Source organism: Mya arenaria, chromosome 3 (assembly GCF_026914265.1).
Source record: "Mya arenaria isolate MELC-2E11 chromosome 3, ASM2691426v1".
Lineage (NCBI taxonomy): Eukaryota > Metazoa > Mollusca > Bivalvia > Myida > Myidae > Mya > Mya arenaria.
This window is the reverse complement of record NC_069124.1, coordinates 36,049,394-36,071,328: the sequence shown is the minus strand read 5'-3', so window position 1 is coordinate 36,071,328 and position 21,935 is coordinate 36,049,394. Positions and strand designations below refer to the sequence as shown.

General features: G+C 37.4%; 1 protein-coding gene across 1 annotated transcript; it reads left to right on the top strand.

The window, feature by feature from the left end:
• Positions 1-5,058: 5,058 nt before the first annotated feature.
• On the top strand, positions 5,059-21,178 carry LOC128228953 (gamma-aminobutyric acid receptor alpha-like). Its single transcript, XM_052940537.1, has 9 exons — positions 5,059-5,087; positions 5,194-5,294; positions 15,673-15,740; positions 16,489-16,712; positions 17,049-17,131; positions 17,358-17,504; positions 19,250-19,402; positions 20,364-20,623; positions 20,879-21,178. The coding sequence occupies exons 3-9, from the start codon at positions 15,699-15,701 to the stop codon at positions 21,176-21,178; spliced, it is 1,209 nt and encodes a 402-aa protein (XP_052796497.1). The 5' UTR covers positions 5,059-5,087; positions 5,194-5,294; positions 15,673-15,698.
• The last annotated feature ends 757 nt before the right edge of the window (positions 21,179-21,935 follow it).

Below are 21,935 nucleotides of genomic sequence, written 5' to 3'. Positions count from 1 at the left end.
TTGTATAGGTCTGATTTAACGACATTGAGATTTTCAAAAGAACTATGACCTTATCTGATAAAACGCTTTAGCCCCCCTCCCTCTTAGCCCACACTTAACAAGACTTTTCAAATTTCCTTTGCAGCTTGCAAGCAGTTTTATTCTAAAGTTTAAGCTAGCCCATTAAACAGTGACCCCTTGTTATGTGAGCCGATTTGTTTAATGCTTAGAACATGGTTATCAACATTCCCCTAAATGAAGCCATAGTCCTTCAGTGCTTTCAGCACTTTGATTATCGTAGTGCCTTTAAACAAAATCAGGGTATAATATTTGACAACAAGGCTCTTCCCTGTTATTTCGATTGAATCATCAAAAAACATTAAATATAGTGTTTCCCTATAAATATTTAAATACAACTATATATATGTATGCTGTAAAATATCTTTCCGGAATAATTTGATTTTAGAATTTACGACCTGGTGTCAAATACTGTTTTGAAACAGCGCTTTTTTGGAGTACATATCCATCACACAAGACACAATCTACTACGACCCAGTCTTAGACTACCCGCTGTTACCGGTTGCAGTATGGACACACTATATGGCCATTGCATTACCGACACAAGAGATTTACGATCTTGAGAAACTTGTACGAGGATATTCAAAACAATCCGCTCTGTTAGAGTATCCTGGTGAAGAATAGGTTAAAAAAACTTCAGTCTTCGTGATTTATTTATGAAAGGATTTATAATACGTTCACTTGGTGTGTTCGTTCGTGGGCAGCACCTTAGATAACTGTCTTCAAAAACTTAGATCGACAAATTTGGGCTATTGTTACTCTATTTTCGATGTAAATGCATCCAACTCATGCAACTTTAAATGGGATTTATATTTTACTTTTGACAAGTCAAGACCAGTAATTTGTTTCATGCGAGATGGTGCATGGCTTTGAGTGTCTATGTGCAGTTTTTAATGTAATTGGAAGCATTCCCGTCCGTTTGTTCTTTAAACTGGTGTTATAGCTTCGGCCTCTTCCAAAAAAACATTTGTTGTATGCTTAATGTACGCCAAAGAAAGGTGAGTCTAAAACAGAAGTCATGTTAGCCGTTTGGCCTCGCTTCTTGATAATGGTTGGTCCACTTTTACCTGGATTAATCAGTCATATACATTTTTGAATTGAATTATATTTCATTGATTTAATAACAACACAGATGAAGCTCCTCAATTAATAAATACTTTGCAATGCACGATATGGATTGATTAACAAACAGGTGATTGAAGTCTGGTTTACACAGTAATACTTTCATGTTTTCAAGAATAATCCCAAAGGGTATTTTTAAAAGCAATCATTTGTTTTGTGCATCATATCAAACATTTATATGCCAAAATTAAATACAGCATTAGAAACGTTTTTCAACGTTCAAACATTATCTCTAAAATAAAGGATTTAAATGTAATTAGAGAAGGATTGTTGTTCACGCTGTTCACGATGACAACGAAATCCCCGACATGCAAAAGCCCTTGCATTTAGATTTAGTCTGGCCAATTTCATTACCCTCAATAAGCACAATGTCAGCTACCACCCCTGCTGGAATGGGCAGTCTAAATATTGTATTTGAATTTGTATTTAAAAATCATACTATGCTAATTGTATAAAAACAAAAAGGAGACCAGACAAAGATTTTGTGGACAGTTGCTACACTCCCTCGCATGCATTTAATTTCATTATTTTTAAGATTACCTGCATATGTCCATGCAGCCTGTATGGGAAGTGTATGTGATATGTTAACTTTGAACTAACTAAATAAGACGCTATGCAAGGTAGTTTAATTGTGAACTTATAGTCAACTGGTAGACGTTGTCTTATGCATTAGACATAGTATTTCAGTGTTGATTGAGTATTAGTATCCAACTATAATGCACACTCTGGTCAGTCAAATCTGTTGAATAATTAGCGGCCTTTAACAAACTATCATGTGCATCTAGCTAGGACCATATATCATCCGGTTTGGCTAAAGAAAGAATATATCCACTTTGTATTATTTAATTGATATTTTAGAAAAACAATTAATATTTTATAATCGGTGGTAATTTTTGAAATGAATTGTTTCTTGAAAAAGCTAAGACTCTTTATCGTTAAAAACACCTACTTTAGTTGGAAAGTATTCTTTAACCATAAATCTGTTTTCCCTAATACTTAAGCAATTAAGACAATTGTCATCTTGAACAAACGGTGGAAATTCAACTTAAAAGTTACTGTGATATGGCCCTGTTCCTTAGGAATTAATATGAGATTCTTGAAAATGGACTTCGGCTTGTACATACAAGCCGAGAATGTAGTTTTCCTACTTTGGATGTATTTTGCCTATGTCAAACATGGGCAATACGTATTCTTTTTCAGATTACTAAATTCGTGGATGTCCTTGGAAGACTATTATGATTAACATAAGTGATTACCTCGTGATGACGGTATCTGTTGTTTACAATTATGTTTTCGCTCTTCCTCTTAAAATCGATATAGATGTGGTATGTTTTGAATAGATATGCCCTTATAGTCGACTTTCTTGATTTGCAAAGAACAAAATCTGAGACCTCAACCAGTTTTAAGCCAATCACATGTTTTTTTACTGAAATGTAAGCAAGGTGTTAATTTTCTGAAAGAGCGACCATGACGCTAGGTTGAGTTAACAGTATGTCGTATTCTTCAAATTATCCAGCTAAAATGATAATATTTTTATTATTTATAATTTAAATTATTTATTTATTTATTTACTTATTGTCATAGTTTAACTGGAGTATGTAATAAAATGTTTCAAACAGAACAACAGTGTAGATTGCTGAGGTTCACAGAATGACGTGCTATTTTCAGGGTTGTACGCTTCGCATACAGATAGTAGCTTCCCTTTACAGGAAAGGCGTTTCAGGTGAAAGTGTGCGTGTTGGAAAATTCGATCAGATACCCTATGCCAGATAAGTCACGGGCAACAATGCGTCTCTCCATATTTTCACTTGGGTTATGGCATTTTAATACTGCCAGATCAAGTATATATTTATACAAGAAAGTTAATCACAAAATGAAAAAGAAAATTAAAAACGTAAAATTAGAGGATCTATTAGACATTGAATTAAGATTAGTACGAGTTATAAGGTCAGTTAACAATGTCGCACGCGCTGTTTGCTCAAAAGATAATTTTACACAAATATATGAATAGAGGTAAGCTAGAAAAATAATAATCATGTGTTTCCAGTCCGGATCGAAAGTCCGTCTCTCAGATATCTCAGGCCGGTCTGGTCAACCTGATAGGGCAAATATTCGCTCGGCTAAAGCGCATTTTTACAAACGTAAAACTTGTCATTTATTCAATGTATTTTTTATATTATTTGATCGTTCATTTAACGTCAATGGGAGTAAATCGTACTTCTTAATCAGAATCTCTCTAGAGAGTTAACTATCCATGTACTGGAATATAACGTATTGTAAGGGAAATGTTGTTAAGTGGCAAGACGGGATTTTCTTCTCTCATGGTATGAACGTCAACCCAATCAATTACCATCTGAAAAAAAACGGAAATGAACTCTAGGAAATTCAACTCGGCAGTTTTAAAGAAATGCATGATGAGTGACAGTTTCACATAATAATACACGCGGTTTAGTTTCCGTGAGGTTATATAACTGTGTCCAAGTTCTTTTTCCCTTCCCCTATTTCTTCCGGTCATTTACCTACTATCAAAATGAACTTGAAATGAAAATGAAATATATACGCAATATATGCCCATGCTTGTTGCGCTATTTTGATATATTCGTAAGTGTTTATATTGTCCTGAACATGACTGTTAATGTTTTCATGTGTAGGCAAATGCATCTTGGTCTAGGTATTAGGGGCGGTAATCGCGTGGTATATTGTTTTGATACCAAGCACCAAAGTATGGCAGCGCCCTTTGGAACGATATGTATTTTTGTGTATTTTCTCACCATAATTAAATAATTAAATTTCCTAACATCGACCGTGTTCGTGCGCCCAATTTTCCTTAGATTTTTGCTTGGTTCATCTCAATACTTCATTAAAAACCAAGTTTCAAGCTTCCATAAAAGTTATAAATAAAATAACAAATTACAATTCTTTGCAGTTCTGATCGAAAAATTTTAAGAACCATATTTTCTGACTAGATGACGTTGTTTGTAGCATCAATATTCTCTATACGCACTCCCGAAATGAAAAGCTAACCAATAATTAGTGGTTTGCTAATAATGTCATAAGGAGTTTCTTTGAAAATATTGAGAATTCTCAGACAACGGCTTCACCTTTGCGTCCATCGTCATTTCGGCGTGTTCGATGCAGTCTATGGGAAATATTTTTATTGATACAATCGTATCGCGGATGACAAACAGACAACATGGGAAGCGACTGGATTAACGTTTTAACTTATGGATTCTAGTCGCGTGGTTTCTTATTTGCCGTTTATATGGAGTCTCCAGGGTCTTTATTTTGTGTCGGAGATATTTGATGGTATCATTTGTGTAACACTATAATCAGGCGTGAATTGACTGGTGATTGCAAATCTAACGTGCGTGATTTATTTTGGGAAAATGTTCGTTGCGATGGTTTTAGCGTGCCTGTGGTAAGTGCTGCTTATACTGCTACATATTCTGCTACTGCTGTTGCTACTATTTCTACTACTACTACTACTTCCACTAACAATACTTCTACTACTACCACTAACTACTACTACTTCTACTACTACTACTACTACTACTACTACGACTACTACTACTACTACTATTCAAAATCACGAACTATACAGAAAAATACATCCGTTTATACATTTGAAAACTTGAAGCAATTGTTTATTGTTAAAAATGCAAATTTTCTTTGCGAATAAGTCATGTTTGTTATGTAGTGAAGTTTATTGATATTGTTTATTTGGGTATATTGCATCGGGTACATGTTTGTCACTGCAATTGTCATTGTCAATATAATATAGTATTGTGAAAGCGTTGAGAAAAAGCACAAACACGTTTTATCGAGAAGAAAGTTGTTTCACTTATATAAGCATACATCATCAAAATTCGGCAAGGTTTTCTTTATATTATAGTTTATCTAGAAAAAAAGTTTAAAGATATTGCTTTCTGGATAACATATAACAATTTATGGCATAATAAGTTATCAATATTTTAATAAAAAACTGCATGAAATAATTTGCATAATAATAACCAGCCCTGTGAGTGGCCAGTGGCCGACATATGCGGAGAACACTTCAGAGGTCCTGGACAAACTGCTCACCAACTATCGCAAGGAGATCAGACCAGGACTAGGGGGTATGTAGTCAAACTAATGAAACTTTGTAATAACAGAGGTAGTTGAGCTTTATCCATACCCGCCAACCAGCATTGTGAGTGCCCATATTCCTTGAATAAACTACTCACCAACACCTAGTATAATTTTGACACGAACAGGATAATAAGGACCTAAGTGGCCAACAAAAGCATATATGGCATACGTCTTTTATGTGATGGTTTTCGAACCCTTCCATGTGTTTAAGTTACCATGTCTATAATAATTGTCAAATCGATCTCTTTATCTCTATAATTTACTTTAAAGATGCACTCTTACACCCCATTATGTTTTCGACATTTATTCATCCTTTTTAATATATTAAAAACATTTGTTTTAATTATGGTTCATCATATTTGGGAGTAAGAGTGCATCTTTGAAGAACATTTCTTGTATTACATATAGGCCCCGAAAGCACGTTTTTTAGGCAATGAAATAGGAAAGAGGATCTACAACCTAATTCTAGTAACAAGAATTGAAGCTTAAGCATACTTTCATTCGCTGTTGCATTCGCTGTTGTTGTTTGTCGAGAAAGAAGACACAACCGAATGAGATGTACTTATTTAAGTGAATTAACTTTTGAATTACTGCACTTTCATGTGTTGTGGATAAAGGCTTGACCAACACAATCAAGTAGAGATCTTGAGAAAAATGGCGAAATTAAATTTGTGATATCGTTTTGAACAAAATAATTTGAAGTACCGTTGTGAAATTGGGATGTCTTGTATATTGTTTTCAGATACAGATAAAAACTCTTGGTTTGTACTTTTTACCCATTATTTCAAAAACATTGTTATGTGATTACTTTACTTCAAATCGAACGTGTATGATGCTCGAACAAGTCGACGGTATGAAAGTAGACAACTGAATAAAGTTATGTAGCTGAATATATAAGCCTTTTTTTTTTAAAAATCACAACACCGATGTGTTTTTTTTTAAATGTATAACAGTTTTCTTTGAAACCATATATCATTTGCTTAGTTTAAGGAAAAATGAGAATTTTTAAGTCATACCAGATTGAGCTAAATTTTATTGAGATAAAATGACCTGAAAACCTCCAGATATCCATGTTATCACTTTCAACCGGTTATGAAAAAATAGTTTTGTCCCAATAATATAATAAACGGAGATTTTGGACCCAATACCTATAACGATTATGTGATTGGCGTCAATACCCATGTACTTGAAATTCATTGTGTCTAAATCTAGTTGGTTTATGTCGAATTTAATTTCTTTTTCACTACGCCCGCAATGGCCTTATAGCCAACAATAGAGTAAATGTATATTTTAAATTTAGTTCACGGCACACAAAAAAAAATGTGGTTCTACAATTTCCGGTGAATATCGTGTTTTACGACCATATTGATATTGTTTTAAGGCAAAATGGGATGTTTAAAGAGAGACAAGATAGAAAATCTCATTAAACAAGTTCCCCTGTAATCTCTTTACGCCAAGCATAATAACAGAAGATTTTGGTCCCCAAATCCATTACGATAACGTGTTTTTTCTTCTCATCAATATTCATGTGCTTGAATTGTATTGAAACTAATTGAGCCAAGATTTGCATCGGGTTTAATTTTAATTTATTTGTTGGAAAGTCATTCAGTTGTCATGTAAAATTCCAGTATGCTCATCGGGCCAGATTCTCGATGTATTTGGCAAGTAAAAATTAGTAGTGAAATTATAATTACCATTACGTATATTTGCAGAGGAATTAATTCCACCAAACTTTAAACAAAACCACACTCCAAACGGTGTTATCGTATGCGTATATTTAATCTATATTATATAAGAACGCTCAACATAAAGTATTATACTATTTTGAAAAATAAGTATAAGTCCGTTCTTTAGATTGTGCTTGTACATGTACATTCTGCTTAAATACTGCGTTGGTCGATGGTTTAAGATATTATCAGAGATATTGAGAAAGTATTAAGTATTATTTAGAATTACATGTGATTATCTTCGGATAGCCCCATTCTTCGACTTCGCTCTGCCTTTCAACCGTCTTCATAGTATCTGTGCCATAGCTTACGAAGGCCAGCATTATATGATTGATAGGTTTGCGATCCCGAAACAACAACAACAGTTTCTAAAAATTGAAAATAGCCAAGTAAAGCTGCATTTAACGACTTATATAAATTATTATTATAAACCATAGAATATTTATTGCTGGCAATTTTAAACTTGCAAAGTCACATCGTGTACTTAAGTCTTACGTTACCGAGCCCTTGATTTATTTCCATGTGATTGAATTAAGGCAAGTATGCTTTTTTATTTCTTGACATATGAAGCATGAACCTTAAGCTAAGCATAAATTCAACTTTATAGAATAAATGTCATTTAGAATAAGCAAACTGATAGAGGATGTTTGGATACATAAACTAAATAATGTTTCTCTTAGCATCACCAGGGCCCATATTTACCAGAAAATAAAACAAATCTTAAAGAGGGAAAACAGTGACATATTCATTGCAAACAGGCATGGTTAATCTGATGATTAGTAAGTTAGAACAATTAATATCTAATTTAAGCGTATTATAAAGATTTTTTTTCTTAAAAATGGTCTTAAAAGTTAAGCTGTTTTATATGCTTTATAAACACGGCCACTGGAGACAAAACTCCTACCCTTACATTCAAATATCTGCAGTAAAAATATTAAGTATGTGAACTTTCACGTAGGACAATAACCCATATCCTTTGTTCATCCATCTTCGTTATATTGATCAGCGATCAGTGACTGTTTTATGTACGTGAAGTTAGCGGCCTAGCGGCCTAGCAGCGTGAAGTTAGCGGCCTAGCGGCCTAGCGGCGTGAAGTTAGCGACCTAGCCCTAGTAGTCCAGTGGCTTAGCAAAATGTTTGTGCACTTTTGGAAACAAGCATGAAATTTTGCACACATATACATATGACCATTACAGACTTTTTCTGCTGTAGAACCACTTCGACAGCGCCACCTGGTGCCAGGTGGCGCCACCTAGCGCCACCTGGCGGCAGAGGTGGGAGTTTTTTGCATATATATTTATATAAATGACCATAACTTTTAATCTAGGTAACATTTTTACATTCTGTTTGCAGCATATATGTCTTGTTACATAATAGCATACAATGGAAACACTTCTGCAGCGCCCCCTGGTGTCATGTGGCACCACATAGCGCCACCTGGCGGCAGAGGTGGGATTTTTTGCTTATATATTTACATAAATGACCATAACTTTTGATATAGGTAACATTTTTACATTCTGTTTGCAGCATATATGTCTTGTTACATAATAGCATAACATGGAAACATTGCAGCGCCCCCTGGTGTCATGTGGCACCACATAGCGCCACCTGGTGGCAGATGTGGGATTTTTCGCTTATATACTAACATAAATGCACAAACATTGTGATTTTGGGACCTAAGCCACTGGACTATCTGTGCCACTTCCTAATTGAGTTCTTATTTATCTTATAATTGATGTTGTAGGTTTGTGTCTACTATGAAGCTCGCACAAGGCGTTGGATAGAGATGGGCCAGTGAAGAAATCTATCACGGCTATATTGGACAATTTAGCGGAACACGTGTAGTACTTTCATTAGCCATGGCTGAGGTGGACAGCAGAGACGATACAAACGTGTCTATTAAATGGCATCTATGCATATTTTGCCAATCAAACACTTCGGAACATTTGGAATGTCCAGCAAAATCCAAAGCAAGTGATTCTGGAAAAGGTTACACAACATTGGTGGACTATTTGAAGGAGTTTCGCAATGCTGAGGTCTTACCAATTACCATAGACCTGGTGAATATGGATGTTGAGACATTAAAACGGCACGAAGCTTCCTGGCATAAATCCTGCAGGGTTCAGTACAACAGGACTAAGTTACAGCGGGTATTGAAGCGCAAGGTGAAGAGCAGTACGTCAGGAAATGATTCCGGACTAAGTGATGTTAAAATCACTAGATCAGCAAGCAATCCATCTGCAAGTTTCAGCGTTTTTTCAGACAAATTATGCTTTTTCTGTGACAAGAGTATTTCGTCTTCAGATAGATACAAGCGTGTGGCTTCAACCTTTGCTTTGGACAGAAAAGTGCGAAAATGTGCGACTGATCTTTGCGACTCTACATTGTTAACCAAATTAGCTGGTGGCGACATGGTAGCTACTGAAGCAGAATACCATGCAAACTGTTTGACGTCTCTGTACAAACAACATGCACAGTTTTTGGAACAATCACATGAGAGTAACTCCGATGGTAACATCCATGGCATTGTGTTTGCTGAACTGCTTGCATACATTGACGAGGCTAGGTGTGATGAAGAGCGACCTTCGTTCAGGTTAGCTAACCTGGTCCAGTTGTACAATAACAGAATGGAGGAACTGGGTGTTAAGGACAGTGTGCATGCAACACGATTGAAGGACAAAATCTTGTCACAAATACCAGATCTCTCAGCACATACGAGTAAATGTGGTCAGGGTCAAGGTGTAATTTTCATGTTTAACTCTGATGTAGCAAATCTTGTACAGGAAGCGAATCGCCATAGAGACTATGATCTGGATGCAATCCATATTGCAAAGGTGGCTGAAATAGTGCGATTAGACATGTTCGACAATGTGTCCTTATTCAATGGGTCATTTCCCCCACAGTGTCAAGAACATGTCATACCCAAGTCTTTGAAGGCATTAGTTGACATGGTTCTTCAGGGACTGAGCATAAAGGATCAGTCCGCAAAGGAAGGCTCAGACCTACAAGCAGCCCTAACCATATCACAGATGTTCCTTTTCAATGCTGTAAAACATTCCAGGCATGCATCTACCTCTGGACAGGTCAGACATAAAGCGGATCGTGAAACACCGCTGCCTCTATATATTGGCCTAAAACTACATGCTGCAACACGCAAGAAGAGACTGGTTGGCATGATGTTTCAGCTTGGCATGAGCGTGTGCTATGACCGTGTTTTGCAGGTTATCACTGATCTGGCAAATGGAACATGTGATAGGTTTGAAGCAGAAGGCGTCGTTTGTCCTGTCAATATGAAGCTAGGACTGTTCACAGTAGGTGCCCTTGATAACTGTGATCACAACCCAACATCAGCTACCGCACACGATTCCTTCCACGGAACAAGCATATCACTCTTCCAGTTTCCGACAGAGGCTGTACCTGGAACTGACAGAGGTATAACCTTGCTCCATCCTGCATCACCACACGATGACAAGCGAAAGGTTGTGCCACTCCCAGACGCCTATGCAGATGTCCCACCAGCAATACTACGCACAAAAACAATGTGTATTCCAGTAGCAATTGTTGGTCCTGTTACGCCAGCTGAAACTTCCGTTCAAGAGGCAATGCTTGAAGAACAAGAATGGCTTGTCCAAGTGAGACGTCTAGTAGACAAGACCAAACTTGAAAAAGGTGAATACGTGTCATGGGCTGCGTATCATGCTTCCCGACAGTCCCAAGAACCACATCCAGTCACCTTGGGTTCCTTGTTGCCACTCTTTTATGAGAGTGCGCACACAGTTGCCATGGTCAAGCATGGGATGGATGTGATCAGAAATGCAACACATTATGTCAATCCGGGTCAGATCGCAGTCATGGCTGTAGACCAACCCCTGTATTCCTTGGCAAAGCAGATTCAGATGTCCTGGCCAGTTACACACGGTGAAGACAAATATCTCATTATGTTTGGTGGGCTACATATTGAAATGGCTGCACTTGGTACTTGGCTGCAAGACAGCGGTTGGACATCAGCCCTTGTTCAAGCAGATGTAACAACGCCCGGCACTGCAGACTCATTTATTAAAGTAGCTCATGTCACAAAGACGAGACATGCCCATCAAGTCACAGCTGCTAGCCTTGCCATCCTCAAGCACAAGGCGTACCAGGCGTACATCGATTCACTTCCTGAAGAAGATCCAAAAGTTGAAATTGGCGACTGGGAGAAGCAACGGGTTGTGGCATGCCCTCACTTTCAATATTGGTGGCTAACTCTGAAACTGCAACTCATGGTATTGATGTTCGTTAGAGCTGAACGCGATGGCAATTTTTGCCTCTACGTAGAGACCCTGAACAAGCTGACTCCGTGGTTCTTTGCACTGGATCAAACCAACTATGCCCGATGGCTACCTGTTCACATTCGAGACTTGAACACGCTTTCACAGGTTCATCCAGACTTACACACTGAATTCCAGAATGGTAACTTTGTGATTCACAAAACTGCTCGTGTATCATCTGGAATGGCAATTGATCAAGGTCATGAGCAGAACAATGCGATGGTGAAGGGATCTGGGGGTGCAGTAGGCCTCACAGAAAATCCGAGTGCGTTCAGACGTTGGATGGTTGCAGGACCTGAGCTAGCAAGAATAACAATTGAATTTGAGACCGCGTTCACTGCTCAAGATGATGCCACCGGTCACCTTGAGCAGACTCCAGCAGTACAAACTGCATTTGCCAAGCAGGTAATGTCTCTAGTGTCAACTATTGAAGACATGGGGAATCCCTTTCTTGAAGAAAGTGCTGATCTTCTAGTCCTGGACACAAAGGACATAGTCAGTGAGTCCGTAGTTAAGACGGTCAGGAACATAGAACAAATAGGCGTGAAAGCGTACGATGCCTATGTAGAGCAGAGGCTAGTGAAGGCAGAAAAACCCATCTCAGACCCCATAGCGAAACAGCAATTGCCACTCTTCAGCAGACCACAGAAAAAAAATCCATCTCGTTCACAGCTGCAAGTAGCTGACCTAGAAGTTGATCGCGAACTTATGTCGCAGCTGTATGTATCCTGCCAAACACGAGCAGTTAACCAAGACGACTTCTTCATGTATGAGAATCATCCCTACGCACCAAGTCTCTCAGATCATGGGAAGCTGCGTGCAAGCAACAAGTCAGATTTGATTCCATGCCTGCAAAGCCTGATTACTCCTAAGACTGATGGACCTACAGTGGACTGTATAATCTTGGATGGTGCCGCAGTAGTGCATTTACTTGCTCCAAGAACAGCAGTAACCTTCAACGAATATGCCTCTGCCATATTTTTGCCATACATTGACAGACATTTACAGAATGCACAACGCGTGGATGTGGTTTGGGATGCATACATATCTGACAGTCTGAAGGAATCAACAAGGAAGAAGAGAGGAACAGGGATCAGACGGAGAGTTTTGGGAACATCTAAAATTCCGACGAACTGGATGAAGTATCTCTGTGTGGCAGAAAACAAAGTAGAGCTGTTTCACTTTTTGACACACGCTGTTATAAACAGACAACAAACAGAACACGAGGTGTATGCCACTGATGGAGTAGACGTACTCTGCTCACAACCAAATGCAGACTGTGCCTACATTAGTCCATGCAATCATGAAGAGGCGGACACGAGAGTCATTCTTCATGCCAGTGATGCTGCAAACAAAGGCAGTAAAAAGTGCCTTATCAGGACCGTAGACACTGACATCCTCGTTCTAGCGATTGCATATGTAGAGCGAATTGGTGTCGAAGAGTTATGGGTGGCCTTTGGCACAGGCAAGGGATTTTGTTATCTACCAGCCCATGAAATTGCGTGTGCACTAGGCTCACCGAAAGCTGCATCGTTGCCGATGTTTCACGCATTCACGGGATGTGATACGGTGTCCGCATTCGCTGGGAAAGGAAAGAAAACCATGTGGGCCGTTTGGCGTGTGTACCCAGAGATAACAGAAGCATTTGTAGACTTGTGCAGCGGCACTGATGTCATTAGTACAGAAGCTACTTCTCTGATAGAGAGATTTGTCATTCTTGTCTACGACCGAACCAGCCAACTCAAAGACGTCAATGAAGTTAGGAAAGATCTCTTCACAAGAAAAGGCAGATTCAAGTACGACAGTCTACCTCCAACGAAAGCAGCTCTCACTGAGCATGCCAAAAGAGCTACTTATCAAGGTGGCCATGTGTGGGGGCAATCGATCAGATCACAAATGAAACTACCAGATCCGGCAGCGTGGGGTTGGACGAAAACAAACGATGGATGGGAGCCATATTGGACCCCGCAACCAGAAGCATCAAAGGGATGTCGCGAGCTCATCAAATGTGGCTGCAAGAAAGTGTGCACCACAGGCCGTTGTGGATGTTTCCGTGCTAAGTTGTCATGTACCACGCTGTGTTCATGCATGTGCATGGATTATGCATAGACAATTGACATAATTAAGGGAGATAAATGATTGCTTGTGACCGAACAAAAAGCAATTGACATACCAATGCAAACACATCTGGTGGAGGCAATGTTGTGGATATTTTCGTTATAAGATGACATAACCATGTCGTGTTCTAATTAACATTTGCATTCTCCATAGACAATTAGTGGCATTATTAAGAACACTTGATCCCAATATAGGGGACTTAAATTGTCGCTTGTGACTGAAACAGTGAAATTTATATATATCAAGACAATTAAGCATGACTATGTATTGGAGGTAACTCACTTGCATATATGTAAGATGAGTCAACTATGCCACTAGATGGTGATACCTGCCATTAATGATTCTACTAGAATAATATATAATTAGTAGCAGTGAGCACATGCAACAAATAACCTAGTTGTTTGCACAAATGCACATATATTATCGTCTGAAAACTGAATAAACATATTTCAACTACGGTAGATCGAACTTTATTATTAAGCACTTCTGCCACTTCTGCACCACTTAGATACCATGTGACCCGGCACAAGTGTTTCTATGTGTTATGCTTTGATGTAACAAGACATATATGCTGCAAACAGAATGTAAAAAGGTTACCTATATCAAAAGTTATGGTCATTTATGTAAATATATAAGCAAAAATCCCACCTCTGCCGCCAAGTGGCGCTATGTGGTGCCACATGACACCAGGGGCCGCTGCAGAAGTGTTTCCATTTTATGCTATTATGTAACAAGACATATATGCTGCAAACAGAATGTAAAAATGTTACCTAGATCAAAAGTTATGGTCATTTATGTAAATATATAAGCAAAAAATCCCACCTCTGCCGCCAGGTGGCGCTATGTGGTGCCACATGACACCAGGGGGCGCTGCAGAAGTGTTTCCATTGTATGCTATTATGTAACAAGACATATATGCTGCAAACAGAATGTAAAAATGTTACCTAGATTAAAAGTTATGGTCATTTATATAAATATATAAGCAAAAAACTCCCACCTCTGCCGCCAGGTGGCGCTAGGTGGCATTGTGCTCAGTCTGTGAGATTCAAGTGTCACCATGATGCTCAACAGGGCATCTTTTTTCCACTCATCTTTATTACAAAGGACAAATGGATTAACTATTGCAGACATCTTTGTGCCAATCAAATCATTCTCTGACCTACCATATTTACACGATTTGCTTTCATAGAAGACATATGATTATCCGCTTATAAATGCATGACAACAGAAGAAAATGTACCTCGGTACAACCCGTACTTATCAACTAACCCATGTCTACATTTAATGAACATCTTCAATTTAATGAAAGATATATCAAATTGGTATAATTTGATAAAAGCAGAATATTCGATGCTTAGTTTATGATACATACTTTCGAAAAAGTTCAAAGCTTTGGGTGATCAGCTTAAACAAACAAACAGATAATGTTGATGTTTCTATTCATTTCGAAATGTTTCGAATTGAACACCTGATTATTCAACACCGACTTCAAAATAATAAGTAATTTAGTCAATGCATTGTCCTATTCAATTGACGCCACAAACGATAATAAAGCCTACAACTTTTCTATTTTTCTTCATTAACACAAATGATATTACTGCCGACGACCTCCTGGTTTTCCAGATTTTCTCGTCTTTGCGTTTTGCATTCAACTTCGACTCTTTACGAATAATATATCAACTACTAATACATTAAAGGTGACATTTATTCTTAGAAACATGTTACATAATGAATGGGATGAAACTATACATGGAAACACGTTCAAATCTTTACATCGATATCTTAGTTTTCCAAAGAAAATTGAATAAGAATTTTATTGGGTTGAAAGTAAGTAAAAACTTGCAAACAACCATTCATTCGTATACACATACATTTATGTTATCAGTTATGCCTTTTTTCGATTCGATCAACTGTTTCTAGAGCAACTAGTTTACTTCAAAACTATAAGTGGTTTAGTTAATGCAGGCTCAGAGATTGAGTTGACTTAACGGAGGACGTTTAAGCCATGTCGTTTTCTCATCCTCCTTGATCGTTATGGATTAATGGATTACTGAAGTCGGATGTTCTCGCCTTGGATTCTTGCTCTAAATTTTGATCCATGAAAGGAGATGTCAAATGAAAATCAATGCGCGATCCGTACATACTAGGTCTTAGGTGCATCAGTTCATTTCTGACATAAACGTAACTATTATTTTTACTTTATTTTCCAGGTCCGCCGTTAGTCATTGAGACAGATATGCTCATACGAAGTATCGGTCAGATCTCAGAGAGTGACATGGTCTGTATTTGCTTTATGTGCATGTTATGGTTTGGCAGCAATATTGTTATGGCAATATAAACTTTTTGTTTTAGTTGAAATATAGTTCAAACTTCATTCCAAATACTGCATGTAAAAACTTGAATTCAAGTTTAACACATATTTGTTTTCTTGAATACGTTTAGCATACGTTTATTGTACTTAAGTGCTTCAATCTCAGCTACATTTGTCAATCTAGCGAATGACCTTTCACAATGTCTCTTTAAAGGTTTTATTTCTGTGGTAAGTGTTTTATTACGCCTTCGTCTTGGAGAGACAAACACGATTCCGGAGATTACTGTTTATCTTCGTAGACAGATTGATTGATTAAATGAACTATATTCCACTGCCCGATGATTATCAGGTGGTCTATGCGTCCTTTTATGGAGATATTCTGATTCAGACTTTTGTTTTAATCAACGGTATACAAGGCGAGTTGCTTCAGTCGAACTTTCTAATATGATATTCGTATGTAGCAATGTACATATAGCGCTTCGGCGGCGCAGCATTTCCATTATGTTTTGGGGAATGCAGCCGAGCCATGATCTTCATTGTATGAGAAACATTCCAACTGTTTGTAGTTTGAAAGAACAAGAAGCTATTTGATAACATAATTGCTACCTTTTTATAGCTAGTATCAAATTTTAAAATAACTATCGTCTTTCTGGTATTGTGATATATAGCAAATTGTTTGAAGCGGATACTTATACTAAAGATACACATCTTTCAGGACTACTCCTTCCAGTGTTATTTCCGACAAAGATGGACGGACGAACGCCTAAGGTTTGACATTCGAAACATCACAGAAGTCACCTTAAATAACCTGTTCTTGTCCAATATCTGGAAACCAAATACGTTCTTCATGAACGGGCAAAAATCGCATCAACACAACATTCCTCGACCTAACCTCTTTGTCCGTATACGGAACGATGGCAGAGTCTACCTTTCAAGGAGGTGACTCATTTGATTATTTTGAAATTGAATGTACATTTGTAAATCACTCTATTGCTACCAAGATCAATTCATGAAGTTACGCTTTCCTTCTTTGTTTCTGTCTTGGCCTTTGCTGTATAAACCTAAGAAAAGATGTGAAGAGAAACGGCATGATATCTAAGAAGGTTCGATTGCGATACTTTAGCTCTTTTTCTTTAATGTAGCCCGTTGCATAGCACCGAAACATTGGATTATCCCGGTGTACTCTTAGTTCCCAAGAACTCTTCGTTTTGTTCGTGCTAATGCTAATTTTACCTACTACCAACATTATTGTCTCATTTCTCAATTCTATTTCAGACTGACAGTAAAAGCTGCCTGTGCAATGAAGTTAAACTTATATCCGATGGACAAACCCTCCTGCCCGCTTGTCATCGGTAGCTGTATGTTTCAATTATCACAGTTTTAAAATGTTGTATAAATGACCTTAAATATAACCGATTCACCCACGCTCAAAGGATTCGCAGAAGAAATGGGAATTTATGAAAATGTTTTCCGGACACAAATATATAATTTTGTTTGTTCACTATCATGATTTCTTTTGGAAGGCATCCGTGTGATATACTTTTCGACTAACTAGTTTGTATATAACAGTGTACGTGTTTATAGATGGTTACACTGAAGACGATATCCTGTACCGGTGGAAATATGCTGGCACGAATCGAACATCTGTTGACGTTGTTAACGACATTAGACTCGCACAGTTCGATCTCATTACCGTCACATCCAGCAACATGACCGATCACACACCATTTGGTAAGGACGCTGTCGTAATCTGGTCAGAATACGAAGGGGGCACATTCGTACATGGGTTCATTCGTACCTGTATACAAATGCGAGACTACCTTGCTGCATGTATGAGTTAAATGTACGTTGTTTTTTAAATGTGTTGCAGTATTAAGGACTGTTAATTTAATATGATATATCTCAATCCGCTCAAAGGAATAGTGCATATTCCTGGTCCGACCGTTGAAGATGATATCGTTGACATATCTTTTTAATTATGATATGAATATTTGACTTGTCAAGGCTGCAGAGTCACAGGCTTTCTTGTTTCTTTTTGATTTTATTTACGTAAATTTCGTGTCAAAATTAAAGTAAGATGGTTGCGTCATTTAAAACAAAACTTAGGAGCAAAGACTTTAGATGTTTTCAAACGCTAAGGTTTCACAACAGTAAAGCGTGCAAAAAAGTGTTCTCAAGATTGCTAAATAGATAGGTGTAAGTGTTTTATGGCAAATTGTTCTACGTTTTAGACAATAACATAGTTGAAAGCATGATATGTATTGTTTCATACTATGCTTCTTGTTGAAGTTACCATCTGACATTTTCAATGTCAAGGTCAAGGTCATTTCCAGGTAAAATTCTCTCTCTCTCTCTCTCTCCTCCTCCTCCTCGAGTGATATAGGTCTAATCCAAAAACACGTTTCCCAAAAGCGGTCGCAAATAAGTGTTGCTTCAAAGAGACCTTTTAAATTAGTGCGCTGTGAATATTTCACTTTGAAAAGTGTAGTTCAATACGAAGTGAATAAGTTATTAATAGTGTATATTGTATTTTGAATTGATCAAAGATTTTTAATTCCAAGCTGTGTCAAATACACACAATTAAACATATTTTGCTATATGCTAGACCATTAAGCATAAAAACAAACATGTATTTTATATCAAAGCCAATTCTGTTCCCATTTAATTTCACAATGTTGCCAGAATAAACATCATCGAGCGTCAAACAAACCGCAGAAGGTGTATTCCACACCAAACCTAATTCCGAACAAACTCCATTGTAGCTACAAGTAGGCCCACTTTGAGCCCAACAAACATCAGATCAGCAAAGTCTAATTAACCTTTACAGTGCCAGAAAGGTCACATTTTTAATTAAAATGTTGTGTATCTCTATGTGAGCATATACAGTGCCTAAGAGGTCAGATTATGGCAAACATATAGTCCATTAAGAGCCCAACAAATCTGTGTTAAGTTCTTATCAAACCTACTCAGAACTAAATAGAACACATTTTGGCAACCATAAAGCCCATTTATAGACACAACAAACACATGCACTGCTCGTATTGTATTAAGTGCCAAACACTAAACTCATAAAACCGTAAATTCTATTCAATTTGAAAACAACATTAGACAGTAATATTAAATCCAATTGTTTGCTAAATAAATGTAATTGTTCCTAAAGTTATGTACAATCAACCCACAAAATAGGTTTATATAAAGTGCATGTCTCTTTATTTGCACGCTAGTTATTGTACAATTAGGCTCCGCCTTCTAGTTATCTTTCTGATATGGGAGTCAGTGTATAGATGATGACAAAGGTTCTCTAACATTATAAACTTTCTATAATGACCCTAACATCACTTTCCTCATGACCCTTATTCGATTTGTTTTGCGTGCCCATTTAAAGAACGCACATAGTAGCCCATTTTGGTATATAAATAAGCTTTATGCAACGTAAAATGTTTTCATAATTTATCATTCTTGCTGTGCTTTTCCAGGTGAGTTTTCCATACTGAAGGTGTATATTTACTTTGAACGCCATATCGGGTTCTTCATCCTCCAGACTTATCTCCCCTGCTCAATGATCACGTGTCTTTCTTGGGTATCCTTCTGGATCAACAGGGATGCCGCGCCAGCAAGAGTTCTTCTTGGTAAGTAGTAAGTACTATTAATGAGATATTTGAGAACTATTTCAACAATAATGGCATGTGCATGGGACGAAGTGAAAGTTGCTCATTGGCAAAGTGTATTATATGGAATCATCATACTCACTTATTTACTCATTAATTGTCTAGATTTTATTATTTCTAGCCTTCAGCCTTCGTGTCAGGTCATGACGTCGCCCTAATCATTTACTAAAGCCATTCAAATTTACTTCACCTTCCCCGCCTTTGACTTCCAAGAAATTCCCCAAACACAAGCCCAATGATAAATGTGTGATCAATATTTATTTTCTTTGAGTAATTGGAAACAAATATTCCTGTCATATTCCGAGAGTCCAATTATTATGATTTATGTGTTCTATGGTTATGTTTGATAAACTCTACGTATCCATGTGCCATAAAAATGGAAAAACGATTTACGCGTCCTAAATGCAGTTACATTTTGAGCGTTATTGTTACATAGGAGCTTACATCAACATTGTATATATGTAATGAAAATGGTGGCCTGTGAGCACTAATATTACAATTGGAACTTCATGCAACACAAAGAAAAATAACTTCAATAGAACATTAGTCTTAAGTTAATTCTTCGCCAGAGTCACCAGTACTCTCAATTCTGCTCGTATTGGTATAACGGTCCGCAATCTTTACCATCTGTCGAAGCATTGTAAACGGAGCGTCTTAAACATACAACATGCATGTGTATTGCATATTATTTTGCTTACTAAAGTGGCTCACATCTGGCTTCCATCGGTATCCGTATAAAGGTCTACAAGCATAACTTTTACCCGAATCCACGTAGAAAAGGCGTCTAAACACTTTGTCTCTTTTAATGGTGTTTTGAACTAGTGTGCATACTACTAGCTTCCTCCATACTTTGCCAGAGTAAGTGTCATTCTAACTCTTATACAAATGTTGTCTCTTTATATACTTTAGTGTTGTTTTTCAGGAGTGACCACAATCCTTGCTACCGCAGGTATCGGTATGACGGTCCGTGAGGGACTTTCTCGTGTCTCATACGCCACTGCTCTGGACACGTATCTTAACGTTTGTGTGGTTTACGAGATGGCAGCTATGATAGAATACGCGGCTGTGAATTACTTCACCAAGGTGCTGCCCCTAGAGGGAGGGGCTGATTCTTCAGACGAGGAAATCGAAAATGTAGATCCACCTGGCCCAAATGAGAGCGTTTGTCTTTATTCTCAAAAGGTAAATGCTTGTTACTCACTTTTAGAATTAGGCAGAAAGTATTGTTAGAGTAAATCCAATTGACCTTGGTATGAAGAAAGACGGCTATCTTTTGTCAATCGAGTTCAGAATTTTGCAAAAGGTGCTATTTGAAACAGAAAATATGGCACTATTAAGGCCCACATTCATGTTTTTCTTTGACATCGTTCCGAGGGTATGAAGTTTGAACCCGGAAATAATTCATTATATATCAAAATATAAATTTCTATCTGTTAGGAGTACATTTACGGAAAGAGGACCCCAGAATTGGAGAAAGCACTTCCAAGGACTTCATTCAAGCTGCGATCGGTCGATTCTTGCCGCAAGAACAGAAGAAAACGACAGAATTCATTCGGGAGACTGTTTCTGAAATGTCTTACAGGAAATCTTAAGTATAGGTCACATTTACGTGGTCGGGGAAATCCAGACACCGGTAATGCCGTAAGCAACATCGACGTTTGGTGCAGATACGTGTTTCCAGTGACATTCTTTGTATTTAATATATCTTATTGGCTATGCTATCTGTTCATTATATGACATGTTACTATCCTGATTGTGAGATCGTCATTCTTTACAAAGTTATTTTTCAAATGTAAGCACTATATTAGTTACTATTAAAATATACATTATACATAAAACTTTTGAAAGCACCAGCATTATTTTCCAAGTATTTACTGTGTGAACGTTGGCACATACTAGAGCTTTTCATGTAAGTATTAAACTTAACCATTAAAATATGGTTTCATATATATAATGCAAAATGGCTCTGATGTTTTCTGCGATGATCACCAATTAATACAGAATAACAATGATGTGTTACAAAAATACTATTGTTTTAACAATAATTTCCCATGCCAAGAATGTATTTTGGATATACATACATTTATTTCTGTTTTAACCTCGGAAACGTTTTTCTTTATGTTTGCAAATAATTCACTTTTTTCTTCAGCCAAAATTGAGTATCCATTTTATCTGGTATTTTAGCAATCATATAATGGCTGGTTTGCTTCATACGTGCTATTGAAATGCAGTATTTCTCAGTATTGTATTGTTATTATGGAATTGAAATATGGAGTTGACCGTCGTTTCCATGTTTCGTTTCCATAACAATATAGAGTTAACGAACAGCTTTTGTCTACCTACTACATAACCTTTTTTGTCAGTTTTATTCGGGGTCGTTTGTATTTTCAACGGATTTAGGAAGGTGGTGCGTTTCGCTGATTACATTACTGATTGATTAATGAGTTCAGTAATTATTTCGAAGAAAATCATAAATAGTAACACTGTTTTCGTA